The sequence below is a fragment of the Semicossyphus pulcher genome, unplaced genomic scaffold (assembly GCF_022749685.1).
Source record: "Semicossyphus pulcher isolate SPU_LCO1_2020_fin unplaced genomic scaffold, fSemPul1.0.p SCAF_7, whole genome shotgun sequence".
NCBI lineage: Eukaryota > Metazoa > Chordata > Actinopteri > Labriformes > Labridae > Semicossyphus > Semicossyphus pulcher.
Window position 1 is genome coordinate 7,705,257 of NW_027211748.1, and position 26,935 is coordinate 7,732,191.

Here is a 26,935-nt window from a genome sequence, read left to right on the forward strand (position 1 = left end):
AACACGTTCCAATTGTTTTATCATTTAAAATGTTGAATACATGAAATATAAACTGTGCATTTTCACAGTTATGCTGCATCTCTGATCTGTTTCTCTCGTTTACCTGTTCCTCCCTCAGCCCTGGACGGACCTGTGGAACATTTGACAATGAAATTGTCATGATGAATCATGTCTACAAGGAACGCTTTCCCAAGGTATAGCCTGCTCCTTTTTCTCGCTTCTCTTTCTTTCTGGTCTTTCTTTCTCTACCAAAAGTAGATCTGAAAACATGTGCAGTGGAAACCAGGACAAGAGATGTAGGCGCTCCTGGCAAAGTCAAACTCTGCCCTCTGTTATCTGTGGGGACAAAGTTTAAAGACGCTGAAGATGCAACTCTGCTGTCACCGGTTTAAATGAAGTCTTCCATCTTGGTTGTTTCCCAGGCGACAGCCCAGATGGAGGGTCAGCTGCTCGACATCATCGCGGAGTGCTCCCCAGACACTGCTCTACCCCTGGCTGATGGCGTGCTGGGATTCATTCAGCACCAGCTGGTGGAGCTCGCCAGAGACTGTCTGGACAAGTCCCAGAAAGGCCTGGTCACGTCCAGGTACTTTGTGGAGCTGCAGGAGAAGCTGGAGAAGCTGCTGCACGAGGTGAGCGTCTCATATCTTTACAGCATGTTTCTCCATCTGACTCCTGGAAATGGTTGTTCCCTCTTTATGATTATTACTCAGTCATGGAACTAGTTGTTCCTCCTAAGGCATCATTATAGGATGTCTGATTGCGGGCCGCTCAGATTGCCCTCTGGGACATTGCATGCTTTACTGTAGCATCACTGGGAACATTGAGATGAAATTGCCTGTTTGATTGGTTCTCATTCAGTGCTGATTCCAGTCCATTGCCCAGTAATGGCGTAGCCATTTTATATTATTTAATAGATCTCTACAGTGGTCAAATGTTTGATTATATAATGATTTATTACGTAACCCGTCAAGCAACAATTTTACTGCCACAAATGCTGCCTTCTGCGAAACAGATTACAGCGTCCTCTGCAGACTCGGGCCCCGGGTGACTTTCTCCTTCTCCTCAGGAAGTTTGATAATTTAGCGTCCACTTATTTTATTTTCCTGATGATGCCACAGTTAGTACTGTGCTATCTTGTATTTATTCAGTCTCCTAGTAACTGTTCTCCTGGTTTGTCCTACAGTACATCAGAGACGGACATTATTTCTTCTGTAATTTCCCCTAAAGCCTCATTTCTGTAATTATTGTTCATCATGCCAGGAAATGTTCCATTTTTTAAAAAGGGTCATTTTAAGCAAATAGTCCCTGCTGTCACAAATGTTTCTGGAATTAAATTCCCTGTTGTTTCTGAAGAATGAATTCACAGTTTCAAACATGAATCTTGTGTTGACAGAACAATAAAACTGAAAGTTAGACACTGAGTGACCTGACATCACTCTTTCACTTCTTCTGAAACACTCCTGCTGTTGACCAAGGAAAGGCAATGTTAGACTAAGATATAAAACAATGAGTCTCGATGTTATTGCATTCAAAAGAGTTTTCTATTATTTATACATCTGGCACGGCGAACAGGAATGAGCCTTGATGCAAGATGTTGAAATTCCAGCTCTGATCCATTGAATCACCAACAGATAATGAAAGAAGATGAAATGAGGCTAAAAATACTTTGAGCCAGACCTGTGCAGTGCAGACCTGTGCTGCCTCATGGCCCATGCCAATTAGATTAAATCACATGATCGTAATCCTTCATCAATCCATCATCTTTTGTCCTTTGTTGATCAGGCGTATGAGCGCTCAGAGAGCGAGGAGGTGACCATCATCACCAAACTGGTCAAGAAGATCCTCATCATCATCTCGAGGCCGGCCAGGCTGCTGGAGTGTCTGGTAAGATTCTCTCACAGACACAGTTAATATTATTTTTTTGCTTTTATTGCATAAGATAGAAATGTGGGGAGGAGAGAGTGGGGGAGGGCATGCACCAAGTGATCAGAGTCGAACCTGTGGCCACCACGTCAAGGACTGTAGCCTCTGTACATGGAGCACCTGCTCCACCAACTGAGCTAAACCAGCGCTCCGGCAGACCCAGTTATAATCATACGTACAGGAGTGACACAATATCAACATGGAGCTTACCAGCTTAGAACACATTATCTGTCTCTGCAGATGTCACAGGTGACTCATATACATTGATTACACGGTGTGGTAATGAAAGGTTTAGCTGTGGTAACAGCACAGATTCATGTCGTAATAATCCAACAGCAAGTTTATCTGGATGGACAGGACAATGTTTTACACTGAAGTTCATGTAAGATCTATAACATTGACAGTAGGTCTGTATATTCATCCATTCAAGTGTCACAAGCTGGATTAAACTTATTTTAGTCTTAATAACTCTGTCATTACTCTGTAATCTTGTTTGTGTCTCCTTGTGTGTAGTTGCAGCTTCTCCTTAGAGGGCTGTGTATACTTCTCATGCTCTCCTGCCCTGTTGTTATGTTTTTGTAGTCATTGTTTTGCGTTCATAAATGTCTCACTGCAAGATATATAAAATGCAGTGAAACACCTCCTCCCCTTTCTCTTCTCCAGGAGTTTGATCCGGAGGAGTTTTACCAACGTTTGGAGGTTGCAGAGGGTCAAGCCAAGGTGGGCCAGGGCATCAAGACTGATATTCCCAGATACATCATCAGCCAGCTCGGCCTCACCAGGGACCCCTTAGAAGGTAAACGTTCTATTTAGGCACTTCAGATGAATTGTGCTCTAATGTTTTGGACATGAATCATTATTAGTGTAAACAGCCAGAGCATTATCACCATCTATTTGTACAATATTCACTTTATGCAATAACTCGACTATTAGGAATCACAGTGTAAGAACTTAATATCATCTTTATTCCACTGAGTCAAATGTATGTCCCGTTTCACCAGAATAAAATCACATATGAGCTTGAGAAAAACTATGTGAAAATTAAATAGCATGGGGAAACTATAATGCTTCCTAATGGAACTTTTCCTGCTGCCATTTTATGCCTTTTATTGCTGCAGGGATTGATATTTAGCTCGGAGGCTAAATCGCGCATCCCATACACAGAGGCTACAGTCCTCGATGCAGAGGGCCTGGGTTTGGCTCCCACCCTCCGCCCTATGCCGCGTGTCATCCCCACTCTCTCTTCCCCTGTTTCCAACACAATCCACTGTCCTCTCTATAAATAAAGGCTTAGAAGGCCACCAAAAAACTGATGTAGAACATTTAATTGTATGAAAACCAAGGCGCATGCTAAGTGTGTTTGATGAAAACATACTGCCTCTATAGAGCTATATTTCAGTATTGCTTAACACAATGATATTATCTAGTCTGGAGCACTTAATTAGTTAACAGAATGGAGACATCATAAATAAATCACATGGGAAATTCATACAAACGCTTATAAATATGCCTCGGACACAGTGACAGTTGTAACTTTATTAGGCCAGTCGGTATCATTGTAAACGCTTGAATAAGCACTCGGTGTCCTCGCTCGAGTGGAGTGAGCTAAATGGAGTTTGATCTGTGTGTCTGCTGCCGTTACAGAGATGGTCCAGCTGGAGCAGACGAGTCCGAGTCACAGAGCGTCCAGCAGGGACTCTGATGACACCGGAGACGGCACTCCCATACAGGTACAAGCTTACATTAAACAGTTATAAATCAGGTTTTAGTCTTGAACACACTGAATAAACAGTGGTAAGTGCTGTAGTGTAAAAGGACAATGGCAGTTGCACAGTTGATACAAAAAAACTTAAGAAAAAGATTCATGCCGTTCAGATTCAGTGCAGCAACTTAGTTCCTGTTATTTTCCTTCTGCTTGTTGGCCGTGTGTGATTCAGAGCCGGGCAGCCTGCACCCCTCCTCGTAGGAAACCACTGGAGAGCGACTTTGAGACTATCAAGCTCATTAGCAACGGCGCCTATGGGTGAGTAAGACAGACTTCTTTGTTTGCATTCAGCTGACTCATGCTCTTTGCGGACACCGCAGAGAGCCCAATAAAGCGGAAATGAAACTTAAATTAGGACGTATTGTTGTAGTATCCTTGTGTTTACACTGAGAATTTGTCTGGGTAACATAATTAAAGTCTGAACTAATGTTTACTAGCAAGTTATCTGTATGTTTCCTTTTCCTGTACTGCCCTCTGTTGCTCTCCTTCCCCTGCTTGTCCTTTTAATTGTCATTCTTTCCTCTCTTTTCCCTCCCCTTTCCTACCCCGCAGGGCTGTATTTCTGGTGCGCCACAAGGAGACCCGTCAACGCTTTGCCATGAAGAAGATCAACCGTCAGAACCTGATGCTTAGGAACCAAATCCAGCAGGTGTTTGTGGAGCGAGACATCCTCACCTTTGCTGAAAACCCATTTGTGGTTTCTATGTTCTGCTCGTTTGAGACGCGGAGGCACCTCTGCATGGTCATGGAGTATGTGGAAGGTGAGGGTGGATGAAATTGTTCATGCATACATATTAAGATCATATGTCTCATTTTAAACAGCTTATTTGCCACAATATTGCACACAATCTTAATTTAATGGACACCCACTAAATGTTGTCCCAGGCTTTCAGTAAAACAGCATCTGACTGTGTTTGTGCTTCAAGGTGGGGACTGTGCCAACCTACTGAAGAACATCGGCCCTCTCCCTGTGGACATGGCTCGGATGTACTTTGCAGAGACAGTCCTGGCTTTGGAATACCTTCACAACTACGGCATCGTACACAGAGACCTCAAGCCTGACAAGTGAGTCCTCATTTCACATTTTTTATGTCTGATTTCAGGCAGCAACTTCTTACTTTTAAGCTTTCATCACTAGACTTGCCATCACCTTAAAAGACTTGTAATCTTTTTGAAGTCGGAGCAGGCTTTTCTGCAGCCTTTGATATTCCTCACTGAGACTGAGATCTCTGTTCTGAGCGTTTGATGTAACTAGAATCATGTCTGTGTTTCCTTCTTTTGTAGTTTGTTAATAACCTCGATGGGACACATTAAGCTGACGGACTTTGGGCTGTCAAAGATCGGTCTAATGAACATGACCACCAACTTGTATGAAGGACATATTGAAAAGGACACCAGAGAGTTCATCGACAAGCAGGTTTGTCTCGTCTCATCTCGTCTTCTCTTCATCTCGTCTGTCGTGTTTGTGACCTCAACTGACATCGCACTTCTTTGTCTGCTTTTCCTCTCTACAGGTGTGCGGTACTCCGGAGTACATCGCTCCAGAGGTGATCCTGAGGCAGGGCTATGGGAAGCCAGTCGACTGGTGGGCTATGGGCATCATCCTCTATGAGTTCTTAGTGGGCTGTGTGCCTTTCTTTGGAGACACACCAGAGCAGCTGTTTGGTCAGGTGGTGAACGGTAAGAGATCTGTCAGTTCAGTGCTTTGTTACTGAGTCATAACATCTTTTCTACATATGAATCTTTCAGGACGCAGTTTTAACTTTTAGTTTGTTGTGTATATATAACTTCCTTCACTGGTATGTGCTTCTTTGTCTAGATGACATCATCTGGCCAGACGGGGAGGACGCTCTGCCAGCTGATGCCCAGGACCTTATCACCAGACTGCTGAGACAGAGCCCTCTGGATCGCCTGGGAACAGGTTAGTTGGAAAGGGCCCTGTGCAGTACGGTCCTCTGGCTACCAGGTTGCGTAGCACTGTGAACAGATTTTTCTTGTCACCTTTAAGTGTAAAATGTTTATGCGCCAGTCATGACATGGGGGATTTAATTAGAAAGCGATGGTAAACCTTTATTTAGACGGGTAATCTCATTGAGAAACAGGGTCTCATTCACAGGAGAGACTTGGTCCATCGTTTAACTGTTGTTTAACGAAAATATTTCAAGCTGCTCTCTTCTGTTTTTGTGCTGGCAGTTTGCGGCATTTTTTAGTTATTATTTGATAGAAATTGTCCCAAAAAAAGCCTCACACTTTCTATGCTATAAATGCTTTTATCAATACAGTTAAAGAGGTTTCGTCTGGAGTAAGGCAGAGCCATTGTAACAGGCTACCTGTGGGGTCTTGAAATAAGGCCTTAAAAGTATTCAATTCAGTTTGAAAAGTCTTCAATATATTTTATAAAGGTCTTAATTTTCTTCTGGTCCTGCATAGGATACTGAGTTAACTATGCCCAAGCATGTGGTAGTAAAGCTATATTGAAATTCAATAATAATAATGATAATTTGTTCTCACAATGAGGGGAGATAAAAGGGAATCATGGGAGACACTGTTCACTAATCAGCTGAGAGGAAGCTGTAAATCAGCCCCAAGATGAACGATGAATGTCTGATTTGTGTGTTCGTCTCCAGGTGGAACCACTGAGGTGAAGGTGCACGTGTTCTTCGTGGGTCTGGACTGGAACGGCCTCCTGAGGCAGAAAGCTGAATTCATCCCTCAGCTGGAGACCGAGGACGACACCAGCTACTTTGATAGTATGTGACAGAGCAGCTACATTTATGGACAGAGACACACAAGGCCTTTGATGAGCTAGCATGCATACAATATAAATATGCTTCACATGCTCAGACAAAGGCTGTTATAATGTTAATGGTTTTCAGGTGCAGAGACCTGGTTTGAAAGTGATGCCTGGTGGTTTGTCAAGAGTTTTTCAATATTTAATACGCTGTCTTTGTGTTCCCTACAGCCCGATCAGAGCGCTACTGTCACCTGGGCTCAGATGACGATGATGAAACCAACGATGATGAGTCGTCTCTGGAGCTCCGACAGTTCTCGTCTGTGGCTCACCGCTTCAGCAAGGTACTCTTACTTCTCTGCTTAGTATATTCCATGCTACTATAACATTATTAAGCCGTTAATAAATCAAAAATTGGCATATCTTGAGAAAACACTCCTCCAGATATCTTAATTAAACATGTGTATAACACATTTTTCTTCTCAATCTTCAGGTGTACAGCAGCACAGAGCACCTGTCCACCTCCACGCCGTCCAACCAGAGCCTGTCGTCGTCCGACCGAAGCCACAGCGAGGAGAAGGAGGAACGATGGGAGGGCAGGGGAGTCCTGTCCCCTGGCGATGGTCACAAACACTTGGCTAGTGGAGACAGGAGGGCAGATGGACCCAGGGGGAGGTGAGAGGAACCAGAGTGATGTCGTTATTGTGAGAGGAGACAATGACAGCTGGCGCTCGTCCTCGCCTTGTTAGCTATAAATTTAATGAGTGTGAGATGGAAGTGTAATCTTCTGTCTCAAAATGAAAACAGTCCTTGTGGATCATTCTTCATTCAGATTGTTCACTGTAACTCTAAGCTGGATTGATCCTTTCTCTATAAAGAGTTTCTGTGTGTGGGTTTTCTCAGTACGCTCTCACATATTCAACCTGACATGCAGGTCAGGTGGAGGTTTTCACATTGCTCTTGGGTGTGAATGGCAGTGTCGGGTTACCGGCGAGCTAGGAGAGGCTCCTGGTCCCCCTATGCATAGATTTAACTGTTATGAAAACACAGACTGACATGAACTCTATTGATGAAGGTGTGGAAATTGATTTAGCAGATGAAATCAGCAGATTGAAAATAATGAAAAGTGACTACACAGTAATGTTTTTCCTTCAAAATGAATGTAACCAAATAACTGCTGGTGGAGCTTACCAGAGGTCATTAACCTTCACATCCTGTATGGACATTCAAACACAATAGGGTAAATCTGGTTTTCCTCCACAGTCTGCGTCCTCGTGCTTCGTCTAGCTCCTCTCAGTCGGAGCGCAGCGCCAGTCCGCTGGTGATGAACAGCACCCAGAGCCTCGACATCATGCCTCGCTTCGCCATTTCTGCCGAGGAGGAAGGTAAGAGCGACAAACCTGAACCTCTACACTTTCTCGTCTCTTGTAATTTTAAACTATTGGACACCAGGGCTGAAACTCTGTTCTTCCTGGTCATAGACGGGATGGTTTCCAACCTGCGACGCATCCGGCTCCGGAGCAACAGCACTGGCACCAGGCCGTCCTTCAGAAGAGGGGCGTCTAGACGCATCGCCCACCAGCTGGAGACCCCAGAGAAACCCCGATCCCCAGCCGGCAAAGTCCCCAAGTCTGCCTCTGTTTCCGGCCTGTCCCTCATCATCACACCAGGTACACAGGATCAGAATAATGTCTACAAATGGGTTTTTTATTTGTTATGTAGCCTAGTTACCCTCAGTGGCTCTAATTCCAGCCATAATTACGATTATGAATGCCATATGTTTTAGAGGAAGCTCTGTAATCTTGTCTTTATTTGCATGTGTTTACAGTGCCCTCTACAGTCTGACTCTGTAAATACTAATACTGTGGCCAAGATGATGATAATAGTAGCTGCTAGTTAGAAATAACCAAATACTGACAGATGTTATATGTAAATATTATTATCTCTGTTAACACCCTGATCTGACTACTTTTCACATCATTTTCTGATCCAGATGACTCAGCAGGTCCTCCTACGAGCCCCAAATCCTCCTTGTCCCTGTCGTCCAACCCGTCGTCCAGAGACTCGTCCCCTAGCCGGGACCTCTCTGTCAGCATCAGCTGCCTCCGGCCTCCTGTGGTCATCCACAGCTCTGGCAAGAGGTTCGGCTTTGCACTGCGAGCGATCAGAGTCTACATGGGAGACAGTGACGTGTACACCGTTCACCACATGGTCTGGGTATGTGTCCTCATGTAGCTGCTGGTGTGAAAAATTGAACAGATTAAGAGTGTAGTTTGAAAACATGCACATTCAGTTAAATATAGATTTTATTGAAACAACAGAGCCTTAATGTTAACATATCAGAATGACAGTATGTACTGTAGTCAGCATTACAAAGATTCAATAACAGGCTTTTATTCACTGCGTGAGTAAATATGGGTTGTAATAATTGCACAGGTAAAACAAGGTAAGTCATAGTAACAGCTGATTAAATGGCTGCTTGAGCAGTAATTTTGATCTTAGGTTCTGTGTGTTTTGTGTCCACAGTGTGTGGAAGAAGGCAGTCCAGCACACGAGGCAGGATTGAGGGCTGGTGACCTCATCACTCACGTCAACGGGGAGTCGGTCCAGGGACTTGTGCACACTGAGGTGGTGGAGCTCCTGCTCAAGGTACATCTTCGAAGACATCTTTTAAATACATTTTAAGAAATGCACATTGTATTTTTTAAATTATAGTCGCATTAAAGATAATCTGTTTCAATTACAGAGTATAAATGTAAATGTGTAACCTAACAGAGCCTTAAAATGAACCTCTATGTTAAGGCATTCGGTCTCCTTGTTTTAAACAGAGTGGCAACAGGGTGACCCTGCAGACTACTGCACTGGAGAACACGTCTATCAAGGTGGGCCCTGCCAGAAAGGTGAGCTACAAGTCCAAGATGGCCCGGCGCAGCAAGAAGAGCAAGAGGAAGGACGGACAGGAAAGGTACATGAGGGGAGAATGAAGTCATACCAGCATTAATGCAGCATCACTGTTTGATATTTGGGAAACTTATTGTTTGACTCATCTGACTAAATCATGACTTTAATGAAAGTATGTAACAGGTAAAGCATGAACAATATTATAGACAAAACACAATTGACACCACCTTCTTCTTGTGCAGCCGGCGACGTAGCATCTTGAAGAAGCTTACGAAGCATACGCCTCCTCCGCCTATGCAGAGCAGTCGTAGCTTCTCTTCAGGTTTCCACCAGTCATCAAGTGACAGCCTCTCCGGCTCCCCCACGCAGAGCCTCTCCCCTGGGCCCTCCACGCCCTGTCGCTCTCCTGCTCCTGACCACTCCGGAGGTGAGTCAGTCTGCCATGTCCTGCTTACATCCCAAATATGAAGCAGTTGATATCTATGTGTAACACACCTTTATATTATTCCTTGTGGGGAAAAAAATGACTATTATTGTTTACCTTTTTTTTCCTATTCTCTTTCTGTCAGATTCCAGTTCCTCTCCTTGCTCCAGCTCCCCTAACTCACCTGTACCTCAAGCCCGTCCCAGTTCCCTGCATGTATTGGGTCGCTACACCAAAGCTGGTCGCTGCAAGTCCACCAGCAGCATCCCTCCCTCTCCGCTGGCCTGCATCCCACCTCCTCAGCCCCTCTCTCCCCAGTGCTCCCCATCCTGCCTCCCCAGTCACACCAAGTCCCTGCAAGGTTTCCATGGCAAGACTTTGTCCCCTCCCACTATCGCCCGCCACTCTGTGCGTCCCCGCAGCGCTGAACCGCCACGCTCACCGCTCCTAAAGAGGGTCCAGTCAGCAGAGAAGCTGACAGGAGACAAGATGACAGGAGGTTACCATGGAGATAGGAAGGCATACAGCACACGCCGCCACACCATGGAGGTGCCTCTGTCAGAGGGGGAGGGGCTTGAGGACATGGATGGGGACACCGCCACTGGGTTTGTGTGCGTCGGTGAGCACGGCCGCCAGGGGCTGTACATCGGAGGACAGAGAGGCCACCATGACACGGCCAGCGGAGGCATCGAGCACCACCGCTCCTCCGTCTCGCCACAACACCGCAGCAGCAACCACCACTCCAAAGAGGTGGTGGTGATGAGGAAGCTGGCTCTGTCTGAGCGACGGGACTCCTTCAAGAAACAGGAGGCCGTGCAGGAAGTGAGCTTCGACGATTTGGAGGAAAGGGAAGCGACGCCGAGCCCGACGCTTCCTGTCACGCAGCCAAAGGGATTCAAGGCATCCTGGATCAACTCGGCCCAGACAGAGTCCAGCCTGAAGGAGGGGAGAGGATCACAGGGTACAACGACACAGCAGAAAGCCAAGTCGAAAGACAAAGAAGGGTTTTAGACTTGCCACTTTGCAAGGGTTAAAGGTCAACGAAGAGTCTCGCTAAGAATGAGAATGAAGGTTAAGAAGTCTTTGACCTGCTACTGTACTGACATTTGAAGGCCTTGCATGTGTGTCCAGAAAACTGTGACCAAGACTCAAATCATCACAAGCAACTCTGTGAAGACGGAAGAGCAAAGTAACATTGATGTTATATATGCATCCTGCAACACTGTTAACAGAATACTGACTGCCAAACCATGATTACTTCCTGGTTGCTTGTTTTCTCTCTTGGTTCTCAAATCACTGTGGCACCTGTAACTGATGTATTTTGTAAATATTTTTTTGGTTTAAAATGAAGAAACTTATTTATGACTTTTTATGCTCATCATGTTTTTTTTTGGTTGCTGAAAATGCCTCGGATGCTTCAGCTGTTCTTCGTGCAGGAATTGCACATAAAAAAAAAGCCAAGTAGAGACTTCTGAGCGTGGTTTTAATGGTGTAGGTGCAGAAAGAGGGCAGGTAACATCAGTCGATAACGTACCATTTTTTTTATACCTCAATGCCTGTGTTAATCTGGGTGTTGTTTCGTGTTCAGGTTGGATCTTTGGAACGAACTAAACAGTGTTTGTCCTGCAAAAGATGTTCTGTGCTGCCTCTCGGAAGAAATGTGAACACAGACCTTGTATAAACATTTTTAAAGGACAAAAATATCAACATCTTAATACTTGTGAGCCTAGCTGTGGTGCCAAAGCATGGTTTAACCATTAAAAAAAGAGGTACTGTAGTTGTACATAAGAAGCTTCATGCATGCATGGGCTCTACTTCCACTTGCTGTCTGTCTTGTAAAGAAAAAAAATAAGTGCTGACACTCCTCTAGCAGTGGTATCACTCCCTACCTGGTCAGTGTACAGGTGTGTAGATAAAGCTCTGTGACTACCTTTTAAAACCAGGCTGTCGTCTCTGTCCTCTAATACCTTGTTGAATCAAGCCTCCGTCCAGCTCCTAACTAATCTAGTCTTTAGCTGAAGTGTTTGCACAAGTCGTAGTAGCCGTGTGACAGTTAGAGCACATTTATATTTCAGGACGATCTCCTTCTCTGCGGGATTCAAATATTGTACAGGATGCAACCGACGAAACTGGCTCCCATGGCTGTTTTTTTGAAAATGTGTGTTATGAATGAATGTTTACATTTTAGTGCAAAAATGTGTGTGGACTCTTCCTGGCTGTGTTAAATTATTCTGAAACAAAGTGAATGACAGAGGATTGAACCCGAGGCCCTGAGCGGATGAAGGAATGAGTAGAGGTGATTTCTTTTTGTACATTTTGATATGAAACAGTCGTGTTGCAGTACTAATAATAACCTATGCTGTTGATGTATATTGTATGATAATGGTGGACCTTATAACAGCTGTTGGTGGTGTGTTTTGAAAGTGACCTTGTGAGGGTAGATGGACTTCTGTGATGTCACTGTAATGTGGCAGGGTGTTGATCCCATGATGTGATCAGCCTCGGAGAGTTGTGAATGCTTTACATCCCTTTATAATATTCCCACAATTTGAAGATGTATTTTAGTATTTCATATTTTTTAAGCTCTTGAAACTCTCTTGAATTCTTTTTTTAAAATCACTGATTTGAGCTTTTGAATGAGTAAGGAGATGTGGTATTTGTATTTTCCAACTGTGTTTGTTTTCATTCACAAACTTTGGATCTGCAACCAAAAAATGCCTGTTTCTCTTATTTCAGATTAATTTGTTAGTCTAATTTGTAGAGTCTAGTCATTAACGTGGGAATTTATAATGGAAGTTAAGCACATAAGCCTTGAAAAGTGAGTATAGATTGTAGGGGGTTCAAGTTAGAGGTTACTTTACGGGGAAAGAACTGTGCGTCTGTGTTTGATCATCACTGAATTTCTGATGCAATATACATCACATTATGTTCTTAGGAGCTGACGTTTTTACCCACACCAAACCATATTAGTACTATTTTAAATCAGGACATCATTAAGTGGAGGTTGGCATCGCTCACTAAAATACATCATTACAACTTCTCTTCCGTTGCCAGTGTGTGTATGTGTGTGTGTGATAAACTCCATGTCTTTACACAGGTGCTCTAATGTCATTCTCCATATTTCACACACTTGTGTCAGTGTGTTTGTATGTGTGTATGTGTGTGTTTGTGTGTGTGTAAAAAGTTGTTGCTCCCCAGATGACAAACTGGCCTTTGTGAAACTCCTACCATGTGGGTATGTGATGCAGACCGGTGTGATATGTCTGTTTTTTTTATTGTCTTAACAGTGCTTGAAATAAATGAATTGCAAGGGGACTACAAAGTCCAGGAATACAAAGTGTGTGTACTTGTCATTTGTCCATCATACACCGATATTTACATATAATAATGTTTTTATAGTGATGGTCAAATATTACACAATAAATGAGCACATATGAATACTAAAATTATGATTTCTCTTTCTAGTAATTGAACTTTACGATTGATGTGTGCCATGCAAAAAAATAAGGAGTAAAAAAGTTTTAATGCTTTATTTATTTATTTATTTATTTATAAAAATTGAATGGCCAAAATAACATAAGGCATAGTAGTGGGGTTTTTTTGTGTAAACCGCAAAACATCCAGCAATCATAATCCATACATCAGACCTATTTAAATGTCGGCCAAAACAGACCTTTTAATGACCTCAACCCAAACTTTTCTTAGTTTATGAAAAAGTTTTAACCCAGGCAGTTCAAGCAGAGGAGATTTAGGAGGGTATTTAGAATAAAAAAGGCATTAAATGCAACATTGTGCTCATTAAAATAATATGCTTCCAGATTTAAAATGTGCTTTGTTAACATATTCCTGGCTTTACAGGTCTGACCAAGACTTTTGACAAAGGCAATTAATAATGTTTGGCCCCTTGGCTCTTCCTATTTTTCTGGCCCTTTAAAAAAACCAATTCCTCCCATTCAGCATCTAAATTCAAATCCAACTCATATGATAGACCAGATGTCTTTCTAAAAGTTGTTGCTTTCATTTATCTTTAGAAATATATTAGAAACACTACACTGATAGAATCCAGCTTTTGTCCTTCACAGTAAACTCTTCAACAGTTTTTAATCTAAACCTGTCCCAGATTAACTAAATGTTAAAAGGTTTTAGAAAATTAAAATAATGGTAATAAAAAAGTACCAGTACTCAATATGAGAAGACCTCTCTATGTAATTCAACGTGAGATGAAATAGGGATTTTTGTATGAACAAGAACTTTTTTTAATAAGGGGAAACATGAAGGCAACGGTTTTAAGGGGGGTATGTAGCCTCCTAACAGCTTAAAATGGTCAGCTTCAAATTTCCACTTTGGGCCGAGGCCATTCGGTGACCCCTCACTAATCGCTCGGGCTTTTCCGCTCGGCTTCGTTACTTTCCGCGCTCTTCATATTAGTTCCCACGCACTCTCCCTTCCCTGCGCCGTGCTGAGCTGGAAAATGGCTGTGTAGGGGAGCAGGGAGTCATGAACGGGAAAAGAAAGAAAGAGCGAGAGAAAGAAGGCGAAGCAATAAGTGAGCACAGGGTTTGCTAGAAGTTTAATGCACCTCGAGAAGCTTTCGTCCGAAGAAAAGGCACCACACGGACTCTGTCGGACACTTTGAAGTGTTAAAGCGCCGCAGCCAAAAAGTGAGAAGAGTCAAGAAATATCCGCGGGTGAGTTTTTCCAAGTTATTGCACATTTCCAGTACAGCAAGGCAGCAGCCACTGTACTGGAAAATGGAGGCTGCAAGTGTGCTCAGCGCACGCAACTTCACGCTGTTGACTTGTACTCTGCTTTTTAAAGTTTCAACACAAGATTTCTTTCGTGTTAACATTATTATTTCGCGCTGTACACATTGCGACTAAATGCAACTTATATTTTTGCAGCACGTTGCTCGGTGCTCGCGCTTGTCGACAGTTGACGTGTAATGCTGAGCCCGTTAAGTTGCTGTAACGTTAACATTTATTTTTATGACTTTTTGGAGTTGAATTATGTTGTTATCTTTGAGTTTTTTGTTATTCCTGTTATGCCCTGAGGTTATGGTAAAAAAAAAATACTTCCAAACTAGTTACTGTGTTAGCTCTAAAAGTCGTAAATGTATGCAGAATTTAAACCTCTATGTTTATAGTTTTCCGTTTTTAAACTAAATGCTCAAACTCAAATGATTTTTAAGTTAATACTATTTAAAAAGTTGTCCTGTCGGACTTGTACACAGCTAACTTTGCAGTGTGCTCAGTGTGTATAACGTATGTTACACTATAATAGTGCCTTTACATTGACTGCAGACCGCAAGAGGCCATACAGCGTTGAGGCCTACAGAGCTGAAGCCCTGACATGATGTGTGTGTCTATGTGTGTTTGTTACATCCCTGGTTTAAGCATGAATCAAGGAGTTAATGAAAATTGTGCCGCTTGCATAATAAGACAAGCCACTCAACTGTGTGGAGACCCCCACCCCACCACCAACCTCCTCTCTCTCTCTTGTAATTATACTGAATCGAGCATTATGCAACCAAATGTCAATCCTTTATTACACTGCTTTATCATTGAGAAGCATGACTTGTGGCAAAGACTTCTTTCTTCATCTAAATGTCCTTAAAATGCTAAAAAAGGACTTGCAGGGCTCATTTTGGTTAAAGCTTCGTAAAATAGTGGATCGTCTCAAAATGCGAAGTGCTACTTCTCAGAGGGGAATTAAACGTAATTTAAATTCAAGTTCCACCAAACAGCAGCACAGCTGTGGTTATTTCTGTTATACGTCCTCCAGCTGGAGGACCCAGTTAAACTAAAACGGTGTTATTTGATTAAAATAGCAACAGAATACGACTTTAAGGACATTTCTAGTGTAGCTCACTAACATGCTGCAGACTCTGAGCTGGGACCCAAGAAAAACATCTGAACGTCAACAAAAGAATGACTTCTTATCTTTTTAGTGAGATAAATTAGGATTTTTTGGACTCTGCTGGGTACAAATCTAGTTTTCATCCACTTTTTGGAAACATCTTGTCCTGAATGTGACCAGTTGCTGACAGGTAACAGCTGTTTTCCCTCTGCTTATTCCTGCGATCCAGGAATATTATTCAGACCATAAAACATTTTTATACTATCAGTGTCAAGTGACAGACGAAAAGCCAGACAAATGCACCCGGTAATTATAAGTGATTTGATGTAGGTGCCACTTAATTTGAATGACTTCATCACTAACCCCGTATAACTGGTTGTCTATAAATCTCGCAGTGACACAGTGGTATTAGAATTTGATTATCTTTGTTAATGGTGTGTGTTACATGAATGTTCCCTGGATATTTATGAGTTAATAATGGCGAGGTTAGAGTGCAGTTTTATGCATTTAAATGTGTCTTGTTAGGGTAAATAGTTATTTGTTTTGATAACTAAGAGAAATACAGTCTGTTGGGTGAAAGGAAAAAGTTTGAGGCCTACTAACTTCTCACTACACGTGAACTACGCAGCAAAAAAGCCTGTGATTTATCAGATTTTCTGTTGTATCTGCAGCCAAAAACGTTAAGTATAACCTCATGGACACATGGACTTAAGGTAGCATTTTAAAAGCTAATGTGTTGAATTGCCTGTATCTTAAATCTTCTGATAAATACAGCGAGTCCCCTCTAACTGTAGAGCCTTGTGGTCGACTTGACTTTCAGAACAGTGCCGTCTCAGTGCTACATAATCTTCGTAGCAGATGTTTCTATTTTGCGATTTGAGCTTTTCAGCGTCATTAAGGACGGACAGAATTCAGGTGATCGTAACTTAAATCATAATGTGTCTCAGCCCCCATTTTAGGCTGAAAAATAAAGTCGTCACAAGCTGCTGTGTTGTTGGCCTGTCCTCCCTGTGGCGCAGTAGATTTTCACTTCCATGTGGACAGATGGCCCGAGGCCAGGCTGCATGCGTGGTGACTCTGTAGTCAGATCCTCACCAGCAGGGACGATTACATACACAGACTTTAAAGCAATAACTGCGTGTCCACATAAATGTCTGAGTATTGAGCAGGGCATTTATTTCTCTCAGTTAATATCATTTAGAAAGCTTTTTCATTTTTTGATGGATAAAATACGTAAACTGTCTCTGAGACATACAGCAGTGTGTCAACGTGCAATTTTATCCATTTAAGGCCACCATCTTTAACCCATAACCATAGTTTTTGAAAAAAAAATCACACACAACTGATTGATGACAGGTTTCCCTTCAAAATTTTAAACATACGGTTGAAATGTTCAGTGTTCACTCTGCGTTACCGTTCTGTATACATAAAAATAATTGGAAGGGCAACGTAGGTCTTAACAGAGCCAAATCGGTCATGCCAACAGGTGGAGACAGGGTTGTGATGTTTTGATGTTATCTTATGTGTGAGGCCGTTGCTGCTAGCATGAATCAGTCTTGTTGTATACGATGCACAGCAACTATGCTGTGTCTGCACACTGTGAACTGCTGGCAAAACCAACTCAGTTCACCCACCATTTAGAAAGCTATTTTGAACTAGGGATGCACGATATTATCGGCACGTTATCGGTTTCGGCCGATATCGGCTTAAAAATGAACTATCGGATACCGGCCAACACACCGATATCTGCCGATATAATTAACCGATAAAATAATGGGCTGCTGCATACTTGATTAAATGCCCGACCTCGGCACAATGTCCCCGGCGCGAAGAAGACCTGCGCGGCGCGGTGCGGCGCGGCGGAGCGTGATGACGTCACGTGTGTCTACCTGCAGCATGTGACAGTTAGAAGCCAAAATGTCCGTGGTGTGGAAGTTTTTCAAAGTGTCCGAAATAGAAAGCAAAACTGCTATTTGCAATGACTGCTCAGCTTCGGTGATGCGAGGAGGAGCCAAGGCAAAGTCTTTCAACACTACAAACTTGATTAACCATCTCAAGACCCGTCACCCCGACCGCTGTAACAAATGTGATAAGAGTATCACCATTATACTGTAAGCTAATTCCAACACAGAAGAGAGTTGATGATCTCTGCAATTAGGTGTGCGGGAAAAAAATATCGGTATCGGTATCGGTAATCGGCTAAATGAGTTGTAAAATATCGGCATATCGGATATCGGCAAAAAATCCAATATCGTGCATCCCTATTTTGAACATATGTTATACGACGCATTAGCTTCAGGATTGTCTTCAAATGTACACACAAATTTACATAGTATAATGTTTGGTTGTTTGGTTCAGTGTAAACAAGCAAGGCTAATGTTCTGTTGAGCTACCTAATGAGATGTGCTGCTTCACCGCTAGTGGTGTGAATCGCAGGGTTACTCACGATGCGATACATGATATGTGGTACATGATAGCGGTAATATCACGATACAGCGGTTCTGCGATAATCATAACAAGATACATCACGATATCTGATTAACAGTGCAGGATTAATGTTTTTATTCACTCCAATTTGGTGTCAGTTTCACAGAATTTGACACAAACTGAGATGAAACAATGTACATGTTTTCAGTCTGTATATTGAATTCAACTATAGAACAACTGTAAAAACATATTAGGACTTTGGATTTGAAAGTGTCTGGAGCATCCTTTAACTTCTTTTCACCGCTGTCTTCTTCTTCTTCTTCTTTTATCCTGCTGACAACTTCTTTTTCTTTTTCTAAAGATATTTTTTTTTGCCTTTTTATGCCTTTATTGGATAGGACAGCTGAAAATTGACAGGAATGGGGAAGTGGGAAAGGGTATGACATGCACCAAAAGGGCCGCAAATCGAAGTCAAACCCGCGGCCGAGGCGTCAAGGCGTCAAGGCCTTAAGCCCTTTTTACACTGCCATTTCAAGGCGGGATTATTACGCCTCTGTTACGTTCCGTCTTCTATGTAGAACGCACGGAGGCCGAGCGGTGGGGCGGAGTCGTTCCACCTCTGAGCCGACATCGGAGGTATTAACATAGGCGAAACAGCAGAGCCAGCAGGGTGGAACAGCGCCGTGTGTGAATTTGAAGCATGCGCTGTTTGTTTACACCTCGCGCCCGTTTTGCTTTCGCAACGCCAGAATGCTATGTAAAAACACACACTGGGGCGGCTTAATGCCGGCGTTGCGTGAGCCAATGTGGAATGACAAAGGTGGCATGAGGACGGAGCTTCGTCACGGCGCTGAGGCAGAACTACATGTGGCGCCTGCTCTACCAACTGAGCTAAACTGGCGTATCCATTATTTAAAGAAGCATTTACACTAAGCCAACACGAATCATCAGAACTCCTCGCTATGATGATTGTTCTTTTTTGTGGCAGCAGTACAGAAACCTGCTTACAAGAGGCTTCCATCAGTGCTACATAAGCTGCTCTCCCACTGGTCAAAAAACTTGCTAACGCTCGGCTTTTTTGCTTAATGGGAGAGGTAACAATCAGCATTCAGACCCGGGTCAAATGACTCTGCAGTAGACCCAGGTAATTATCGCCTCGGCTCCGATCGGCATTGATGGGAACACAAAACCTGTGTCGACGCGCTAATCTCTGCCCTCTCTACGGTGCGATGCTATCCATCGGTGACTTCTGCGACTCCTCGTCATCTCAGCTACAAATTCCTCCCGTCTCCGTCCGAGCAGCGCTCAAACATGGTAACAAATTTGTCTGCGCCAAGTTTGATAAACAGATTGAATGAGTGATAGATACAATAAAGACCTAAACCACCGTAACATCTTCACTGTTTACTAACCCTGTCTCAGGCGCGTTGGTGACGTCAGACGGTGACGCAGCACAAAAGAGACCGACAGGAGTATACTTCACTGGCAATGGGAACAGAGACAATCAGCATCTATAAGCGGGTCTTCCCGGGTCTGAAAAAACTGCGTCAACGCACTAATTTTGGTGGGAAAGAGGTATTAGTTTGTCCACAGGAGAGCACTTTCAGAGCTCATTTGTCTGTAACAAAGTCGAAAAGCAGTCAAAAGGAACCTAATCAGGATTTGTAATTTTTTTTTAATGTCATCTGTTTTTAAAATGATGCTATAAGTTGGCGTCAGTATTTGCTTCAAAAAGGCCAGACAGGCTATGATATTATAAAATACTTGAATTGGTCTACATGACTATGGCAGTATATAATCAGAAAATAAGTCATCAGAGATTTCCTGTCTCCTGTGGTTTCCCTTGAATATCTTTGGTGTTAATTTTTGCATCCCTAATGATTTATCGTTATCTGAGAGGGTTTTTTAAATTAGCTGGATCAGCAAAGAGACATCTTTATATGTTGTAACATGAAGTCTGTAGGTTCAGTAAATCATGTCTGGCTGAATTGTTTCAAAGTCAATTTATCTACCAGTAATTCATCAGAAAATTGTCCTCAGACAGTCCAAAGTCCAAAACAGAATAAAGCAACAATGTTAGGACGGCCCTCAGTGAACATTTGGCATTCTTGCTTTAAAAAAATGATTAATCGGAGAAAAGAAAAAAGTTGCTGATTATTTTTCTGCCAATCAGCAAATTAATTAGTTCTGTTATTATATGTGTGATTCAACTCCCTCTTCACGAACAGTTAAAATCATGTGTGATAAAAAACACATAATCATATATGTTTGTACCGATGTCGGGAGCTCTTGTATCACTCAGCTGTGTTAGTGATGCTCTGAATAGCTTATTTGCCATTTTACATTATGCATGCTGGTGTATAATGAACAGGTCAGAGCTCCACTGGCTGACTAAACACATCAGGAGTCATCTGACGACAGCAGAGGGACGTTTAGATGGCATTTTGAGTTCAATCTAGGTCTCGCGCGCCCCGCGCAGTTAAAGAAAATATCTGTGACATAGATACAAAAATAAGAAATAAGAAGAATATAGCCTTATGATGCCTCTGTTATGTTCTTATTGCCAGATATTGTATTACTTAACTAGAAAACCTGCACTTTTCTCACAGTATTCCGGTTATATAAAGGCAAGGATATATTTTCCCTTCTTTCTCTTCATATAATCATCACATTTATCTCCCTGTCAACTCAGAAAAACAAAAATCCTCTCCTCTCATCCCATTGCACGACTCCAGCGTGACTCATGAAATCCTCTCCAATCACGAGCTGCCTTCAGTTTTTCCATGTTTTGCTCTTCATCATCGTCCTGTGGCAGTTTCATTTGCTTTAAATCATCATTTCATCAAACACGATGAGCAATCATCCGGCCTGCAAACATGCACAAAGTCAAGTGTGTGTGAGAAGGTGGAGTTGTTTGGGTCAGATGTTTGATCACTGCCTGGATACATTTTCTAATATTAGAACGTTTCCTTGATTTGCCCGGCTTCTCTGGTGACTGCTGAGCACATGGCCCGGGCAGCAGCCAATCAGAGTGCGGGATTAGCTTTCCCTCTCTCTAGCAACAGTGAGTTACTTGCTGCCTATTCATTAATTATTTTCCTGTGGTCTCCCTCAGCCGTGTGGACTCTGCTGATAGCAAAGTGCTCCGTCTCTCAGTCTCACTCTGTTCTTTCACTGCTTTCTGTCGCTCTCTTCTCTGACTGAATAAAAAGTCTTAAAAAAAGGAAATGGATCCAGTGACGCTGAGCCTAACAGCTGCTTCTGCTGCTGCTGCTGCCCTCAACTGTGAGCTACTACAACACTATCAGACCAGGACTGAAACAGAGATGACTCCTCTCTCACCTCGCACGACTTTTTCTGCTCTGGAACTAAATAATAAAAAAGGATTACAGCATGAGAGCGCTCTCTTCGCTCTGCTTTTTCTGTCACTTGGTCTAGTTTTCACCTCTTTTCTGCGGCAGCGCTCTGACTATAAACAAAACACGGCAACTGGGAAATCGACTGGACTTTTTTCGCTGGCCGAAGATGGGGGGGTTGTCAGTTGGAGGCAACACTCTGTGTGTGTTTGGAGTTGGGGGGGGGGTAGAGCAGGTGGAGAGAGGAGGGAGGGGGGTTTAGGGTTGGGGGGGGGGGTTATGGTGGTGTGAGGATTGCGGGCTGTGGTTGGGTATGCCAGTGCCACGTGTCTAGCCTGGCACCTCTTGCTTCTCGACTCGAAGGATGTTGGACCGAGAGTCTGGCTGAGCCTGTCCGGCTTCTCTCTGAACCAAAAGTGGGGTGAGTGTTGCACTCTGCTGCATCCTGTTATCACCATAACTATTAAAACCTTTTATTTATAAGGAGGATATTCCTACTCACGAAGGTTTGCAGGGAATGTGCGTTCGCTTTTCGAATGTCGTGTGAGGACAGAGCATAATCTAGACTAAGATTTCGAAAGCATGCACTTTGGCATTCAAAGATGCAAACGTTTGCGGACGTTTTCGGTTTATTTTTTAAGCTCTCACCTTGTTTTATTTAAGCGTATGCAATGCATCACTCAATTCCTTGTCCATTCAGGAACGTTTATAAAAACGATTGCACAACATCGGGCCTCGCAAACCAGGCCTTTGGTTATGTGGATTTGGACGTTTTGGGAAATTGCCCCAAATAGCTCCTGGCATTCAAGACCAAAACTTCCATCCAGCTTCCCGTCCCTCTCACCCTCCCTCTCTACCTGCTCCATCTCCTCTCTGGCATCCTTTCATCCCGTCCAGAGAGGTTCACAGGACCATCGTCCTTGGTTGGTCTACAAACCACAGATGTCGTACTTAATCTGGAAAACCCTAATCTCTCTCTCCTCATCGCTCTCAGTCTGATCTCTGTAACGTTACCATTGTGAATTTCAACTTTGTAGCATTTTTATTTTGCGACGTCCAAATCTCAAACGTCCGAAAGAGATACGTGATTCTTACATATTAGGTTGTGAATATAATGTAGTGTTTTCAGCCCCTTAATTTAGGGTATTTCAAATAGCGTTCAAATAGATTTATTTAACTCGACTGAATCAGCCCTTTTGAATCTCTTATGTCGCTTTTATACGATGATTATTGCCCACTTTTGCAGGCATTTTATTGGGCCTTGCAGTCGTCTTTATCAGAGATTATTTGTTCCAGGTCCCTGGCTGACCTTTTTGCTCTGTATATCGATATTGTTTAACAGTTGACCAGAAGGAGTGTGATATTATGCCATTAAACATTTGATGATTTGAAGTTGTATTTTCTGATTTTGAACCAGACTTTTGTTGCTCAGTTGACCGCCCGTTCGATATTCTCTTCTGGGGGTGGACTTGTTACAGTATGATTTGGCTATTTTGACAGAACGAAGCCAAAAATATTTCTGAGGCAACACACAGCTGCCTTTTTCTCTCTTCCATCAAGAGGAAGCTGTTGCAAAGGTTTCTGCATGTTTCAGAACATCCTGGTTGCCCTACGGCCGTGATGCAGGTCCTACTTTCCTTTGCATGCACGATCTGCGAAAAAACGTTTCTTCGCCATTTTGCATGATTTTCTTTCGATGCTGCTAATCGCACGTGATGTTGTGTTGAGTTGGAAGGGACGTTTATTTCACAGTGAAACTTCTTGTTCCTGTGGAAAGTGTGATGCGTCAGTTAAAGCTGTGAGAGTGTGAATGTGGAGGGAATGGAGGCTCCTGTCCAGGGACTTAGTCTGATGTTGGTCATGACGCAGCAGCATCATCCGATCTCTCCGTCCTAACCGAAGACTGCACAAATGCATGGAGCTGCCGCAGTTCGCCATTTTCATGCACCGCTTTAAGCTTCGCATACATACTCAATGAAGCGCTTTATTTATTTACTAGAAGAGACATTTATTGGAGATTATTTCCTATTTTTAAGATTGTATTTTTCGTTTTTCAGACTAACGTCAAATCTTTTTCTCCCCTTTTCTCCCTTTTTTGGGTTTTTATGTCATGCAGGTCGGTCGTAATCTCTGTCCGGATTTTGTGGGAGCCTGAGAGAACCGACGAGGATTAAGGACCTTCCCACTCTGCCGCTCGTCGTCCAATCAGACCGCTTCTTTTAACGGCGGAGAGCCAACGACACAGGGCCCTCGACTGGCAAAATCTTTCACCAGGCGGCTCCAGCAGCACCCAGCCAGCAGGTTTGTGCTGCTTGAAAGAGCATGTTGCCCACGCTCTCCCTCTGCTCCATCATCTGGCTCAACCGGGGTATCAAGCTGAGGAAAGTGCACCAGTCCACCAACACCGGTCAGGTCTGAAACCGCTGCCGCCACAGACATTACCGCAGCAGAACGCTACCATATCGACTTTTAAAAATGCTTCTAAGCTTCGGGTGACTCCCCGGCCTCCCCTCACCCTCCCCCCGACCGCCATCAAACAACACCAACACCAGAGTTTAGTGACTCAGCAGCTTTTTTGGTTTCTGCGGAGGATCCCTGTTTAGCAGAACCTTGCTGTTGCAGCGGGACTCCAGCTGCACGACTTAATCCTCTATTCGGTGGCCATTTTGATTCTTGCCTCCCTGACAAAATGGCGGCAGAAGGTTTTCAGTATCTTGCCCTCTACGTTTTAACCAAGGACCAGGAAGAGGACTTGGATCTGCTGCCTGGGGACCTTCTGACAGTCAGCAAGGCGTCTCTGCTGTCCATGGAGAACTACGAGGAGGGCTGTGAGGAGCAGCCCCAACACCTCGGCTGGCTCCTCGGGTACAACGAGCGCACCAAACAGAGGGGAGACTTCCCGGGGACGTACGTCAAGTACGTGGGCCCCGTGAAGATGGTGCTCCCGTCCAGCCAACCCAGGTCCCAGCGACCTCTTCCGGCTGCTCCAACACCAGACGGGTCTCAAGGTAAGGCCCTTCTCTTTAACACTAAACTCTGTCACATGGCGCTGTTGCTGCACTTATTGTAGAGAATAATAAGAGAATATGCTTGTTCGAACAATTTCGAGTTGACATGTAAAATATTGTGGCGATTTCATTCATAAACACATTTATATAAAGACCTGCTCAGAAGGAAGTTGATTTGCAAGTCTGTAAAGGCTTTTTGTTTTTACAAATATAATTTGTGAGTTTAAAAAAGCCATTTCTTTTACCTTGTCCTTCAATTTTTTTCTGCTTAGTTTAAACTTAGAATTGAAAAGTTGTCCGTACAAACACACCAACATTTTATTCCATATAGTGAGCTCCACTTATGCAGAAAGTAAACACTTTATAACAGAGGAGTAATATAACAGTTATAACAGTTAAGCGTGAATTTACACTGTAGATCTTTCAGGTTTCTGTTTTTTTTTGCAATCAAGACAAAAAAAAGTTTATTTTCCTGACACAGTTTAACAAACAGGACCGGACTGTCGACAAATGCTATGATACAAAATCGCACAAATTTCCAATCAGCTGTTTGTGTCGTCGGTGTGTCTCTGGTCAGCCTCCTCGGGAGTTTTGATAGCGCTCTCACATTTGGCAGTGACCTCGAGCTGACCCTTTAATCTATACTTAAAACACGTCATAAGCCTCACCTCTTTGGAAGCACAGCTAACCAAACTCTCTCTGCTGAATAATAAAGGGCTAATCCGTCTACTTACTGGACTCTCCTGTACAGGTCTGGCATTGATTCTGTCCGTCTGTGTGGTCCCCTTTACACCCAACATTAACATGTGTCTTCGGCATCCAAACTGCATCTGGGCTTATCTGCACAAAAACGCCTCTCCTTCACTGTGACTTGTTATTGACCCGACTCAAACAAGGATCGCACAGGTGGGAGGGACACAAATGCTGTTTTCAGCTGTCTCAAGTTAGATATCTTTTAGACACTTGAGCGCCTCATACTCGGAGAAGGTCTCACGTTTAACAGCTCTGTTTGTATTTAGTACAAAACTAGAGTTATTTCACATTCAGGGAACGCGAAGTCAGAGATAAGCGCGCTGTGCTTTCACACCTCTTTTCTCCCGTGACTTTGGGAAAATAGGCACGCCTGATATTTATTCATAATGGTACGAGTCTGCTTTGGGCTGCAGCAGCGTCCAACTCAAACATACACTTGGCACGTATCAGTCGACCTTCACAAGCTCAACCTCAAGTAAAAACTTTGATTTGCTACCAAAGTTCTTCCACTCTCCCAAGATTTCTATCATGTGCATTCCCTCGCGTTTGGCTCAGGCTGGTAAATTTATTGCTTCCTTGTATGGGACGCCAGAGAAAAAGGTGCGTAGCGCCAAAATAGATAAATAAAAGCTTTTATATCATTCCTCATATGAAACCATACATTCCTCCTCTGTCAAAAGCTGTATTCTCTTGTTATTCCCCTGTGTGTTTTATGACAGATGGGATAAGTACCACTCTGAGCAGGCAGGCTGTGAACTCTGAATTACCTCTGGTTGAGCCAATTGGCAATTCATCGAGTACACCAAAGTACACTGGGCCTCATTCACATTCATTAGTTCGAGTTCTTTTTTCTGTATTTTTTAAGAAATGTCCTAGAAAACAGAGGATATCAAAACTGCGTCACCAAAGTCTCCAGATCTGTTATAAAATCAGGTTTCAGGGCTCTACTATAATAAAAAGCAGAGTGAACGAGCACAGCTCTGCAGCAGAGGCAGGTGAGGAGGAGAACAGTATCCTCGTAGTTTGACAGACAGTGAGACAAACCAGTTGGGCAGGAGGCGTTTGTGTCTGTGATACGGAGAGACAGGGGCAGGAGTGTAACCCCGAGAGAGGGAGGAGGGGGCGGGTGAAGGTGAGGGGGGGGCAGAGCAGTGCCTGAAGGAAGGATACCTTGGCTATGCAGCAAAGTGCATTGTAGATTAGAAATGGTCGAGCCCAAATTTTTACAAATATCATCTTTATTCCCCTGCAGGCACAGAGGGCCTGGGCGCTGTGTGAATAGAGCTATTGTTAGTTCGGCCCGTTTGCTCTTCGCAGGGATTGTAACATTTGGCAGCGAGGGGCAGAGCAACAGCTCGATTGTTTAATCCCAGCGTCCGTCCTTTAACATGTAGCTAAACTCTTAAACAATTTTCCATTAAGTCATTATTGTAGTTTTAGAAGAGATATCTTGTTTTTCACTTTGCAGCACTAAGTTTGAATGCACACAAAAAGTTTGTTATTGGGAAGAATAAGGACAGAAATCTGTCACCATCTCTGTTTGCATGCAGTAACAGAAACCCACACTTACATGCAGCTGGTCATTTATTCATGCCCAGATTTCTGATAATCCATCGATTATCCTTTGAACACATTTTCAGCCTTTAAAAGCTGAAATATTTTCTGTGTTAAAGTGTTTTTTTCGAGTGACTTGTGCACTGCGAGGACCAGCTCTGTAAATCTAGAGGGTTTCAAACTGTTGGCATGTTGGCAAAATTACTTATTTAGACTTTATTTTACTTTCACTTT

The 26,935-nt window shown here is 43.3% G+C and overlaps 2 protein-coding genes across 3 annotated transcripts in view; both read left to right on the top strand.

The window, feature by feature from the left end:
- mast3a (microtubule associated serine/threonine kinase 3a) overlaps positions 1-13,084 on the top strand; it is a 31,189-nt gene extending 18,105 nt beyond the window's left edge. For both annotated transcript variants that reach the window (XM_069684349.1, XM_069684348.1), the window contains 21 exons: positions 119-194; positions 423-632; positions 1,786-1,887; positions 2,590-2,722; positions 3,571-3,656; positions 3,864-3,949; positions 4,244-4,452; positions 4,618-4,756; positions 4,976-5,108; positions 5,206-5,371; positions 5,511-5,612; positions 6,319-6,441; positions 6,654-6,766; positions 6,916-7,097; positions 7,686-7,807; positions 7,904-8,092; positions 8,416-8,639; positions 8,949-9,071; positions 9,251-9,387; positions 9,566-9,750; positions 9,893-13,084. In XM_069684349.1, the coding sequence (XP_069540450.1) occupies positions 119-194; positions 423-632; positions 1,786-1,887; positions 2,590-2,722; positions 3,571-3,656; positions 3,864-3,949; positions 4,244-4,452; positions 4,618-4,756; positions 4,976-5,108; positions 5,206-5,371; positions 5,511-5,612; positions 6,319-6,441; positions 6,654-6,766; positions 6,916-7,097; positions 7,686-7,807; positions 7,904-8,092; positions 8,416-8,639; positions 8,949-9,071; positions 9,251-9,387; positions 9,566-9,750; positions 9,893-10,758 (3,706 nt within the window). In that variant the 3' untranslated portion in view covers positions 10,759-13,084. The remainder of the gene's footprint in view (positions 1-118; positions 195-422; positions 633-1,785; positions 1,888-2,589; positions 2,723-3,570; positions 3,657-3,863; positions 3,950-4,243; positions 4,453-4,617; positions 4,757-4,975; positions 5,109-5,205; positions 5,372-5,510; positions 5,613-6,318; positions 6,442-6,653; positions 6,767-6,915; positions 7,098-7,685; positions 7,808-7,903; positions 8,093-8,415; positions 8,640-8,948; positions 9,072-9,250; positions 9,388-9,565; positions 9,751-9,892) is intronic.
- Positions 13,085-14,216: 1,132 nt separating this feature from the next.
- The window catches only part of pik3r2 (phosphoinositide-3-kinase, regulatory subunit 2 (beta)), a 37,599-nt gene continuing 24,880 nt past the window's right edge, over positions 14,217-26,935 (top strand). The window contains exons 1-2 of the mRNA XM_069684350.1: positions 14,217-14,435; positions 23,503-24,394. Of these exons, the coding sequence (XP_069540451.1) occupies positions 24,076-24,394 (319 nt within the window). The 5' untranslated portion in view covers positions 14,217-14,435; positions 23,503-24,075. The remainder of the gene's footprint in view (positions 14,436-23,502; positions 24,395-26,935) is intronic.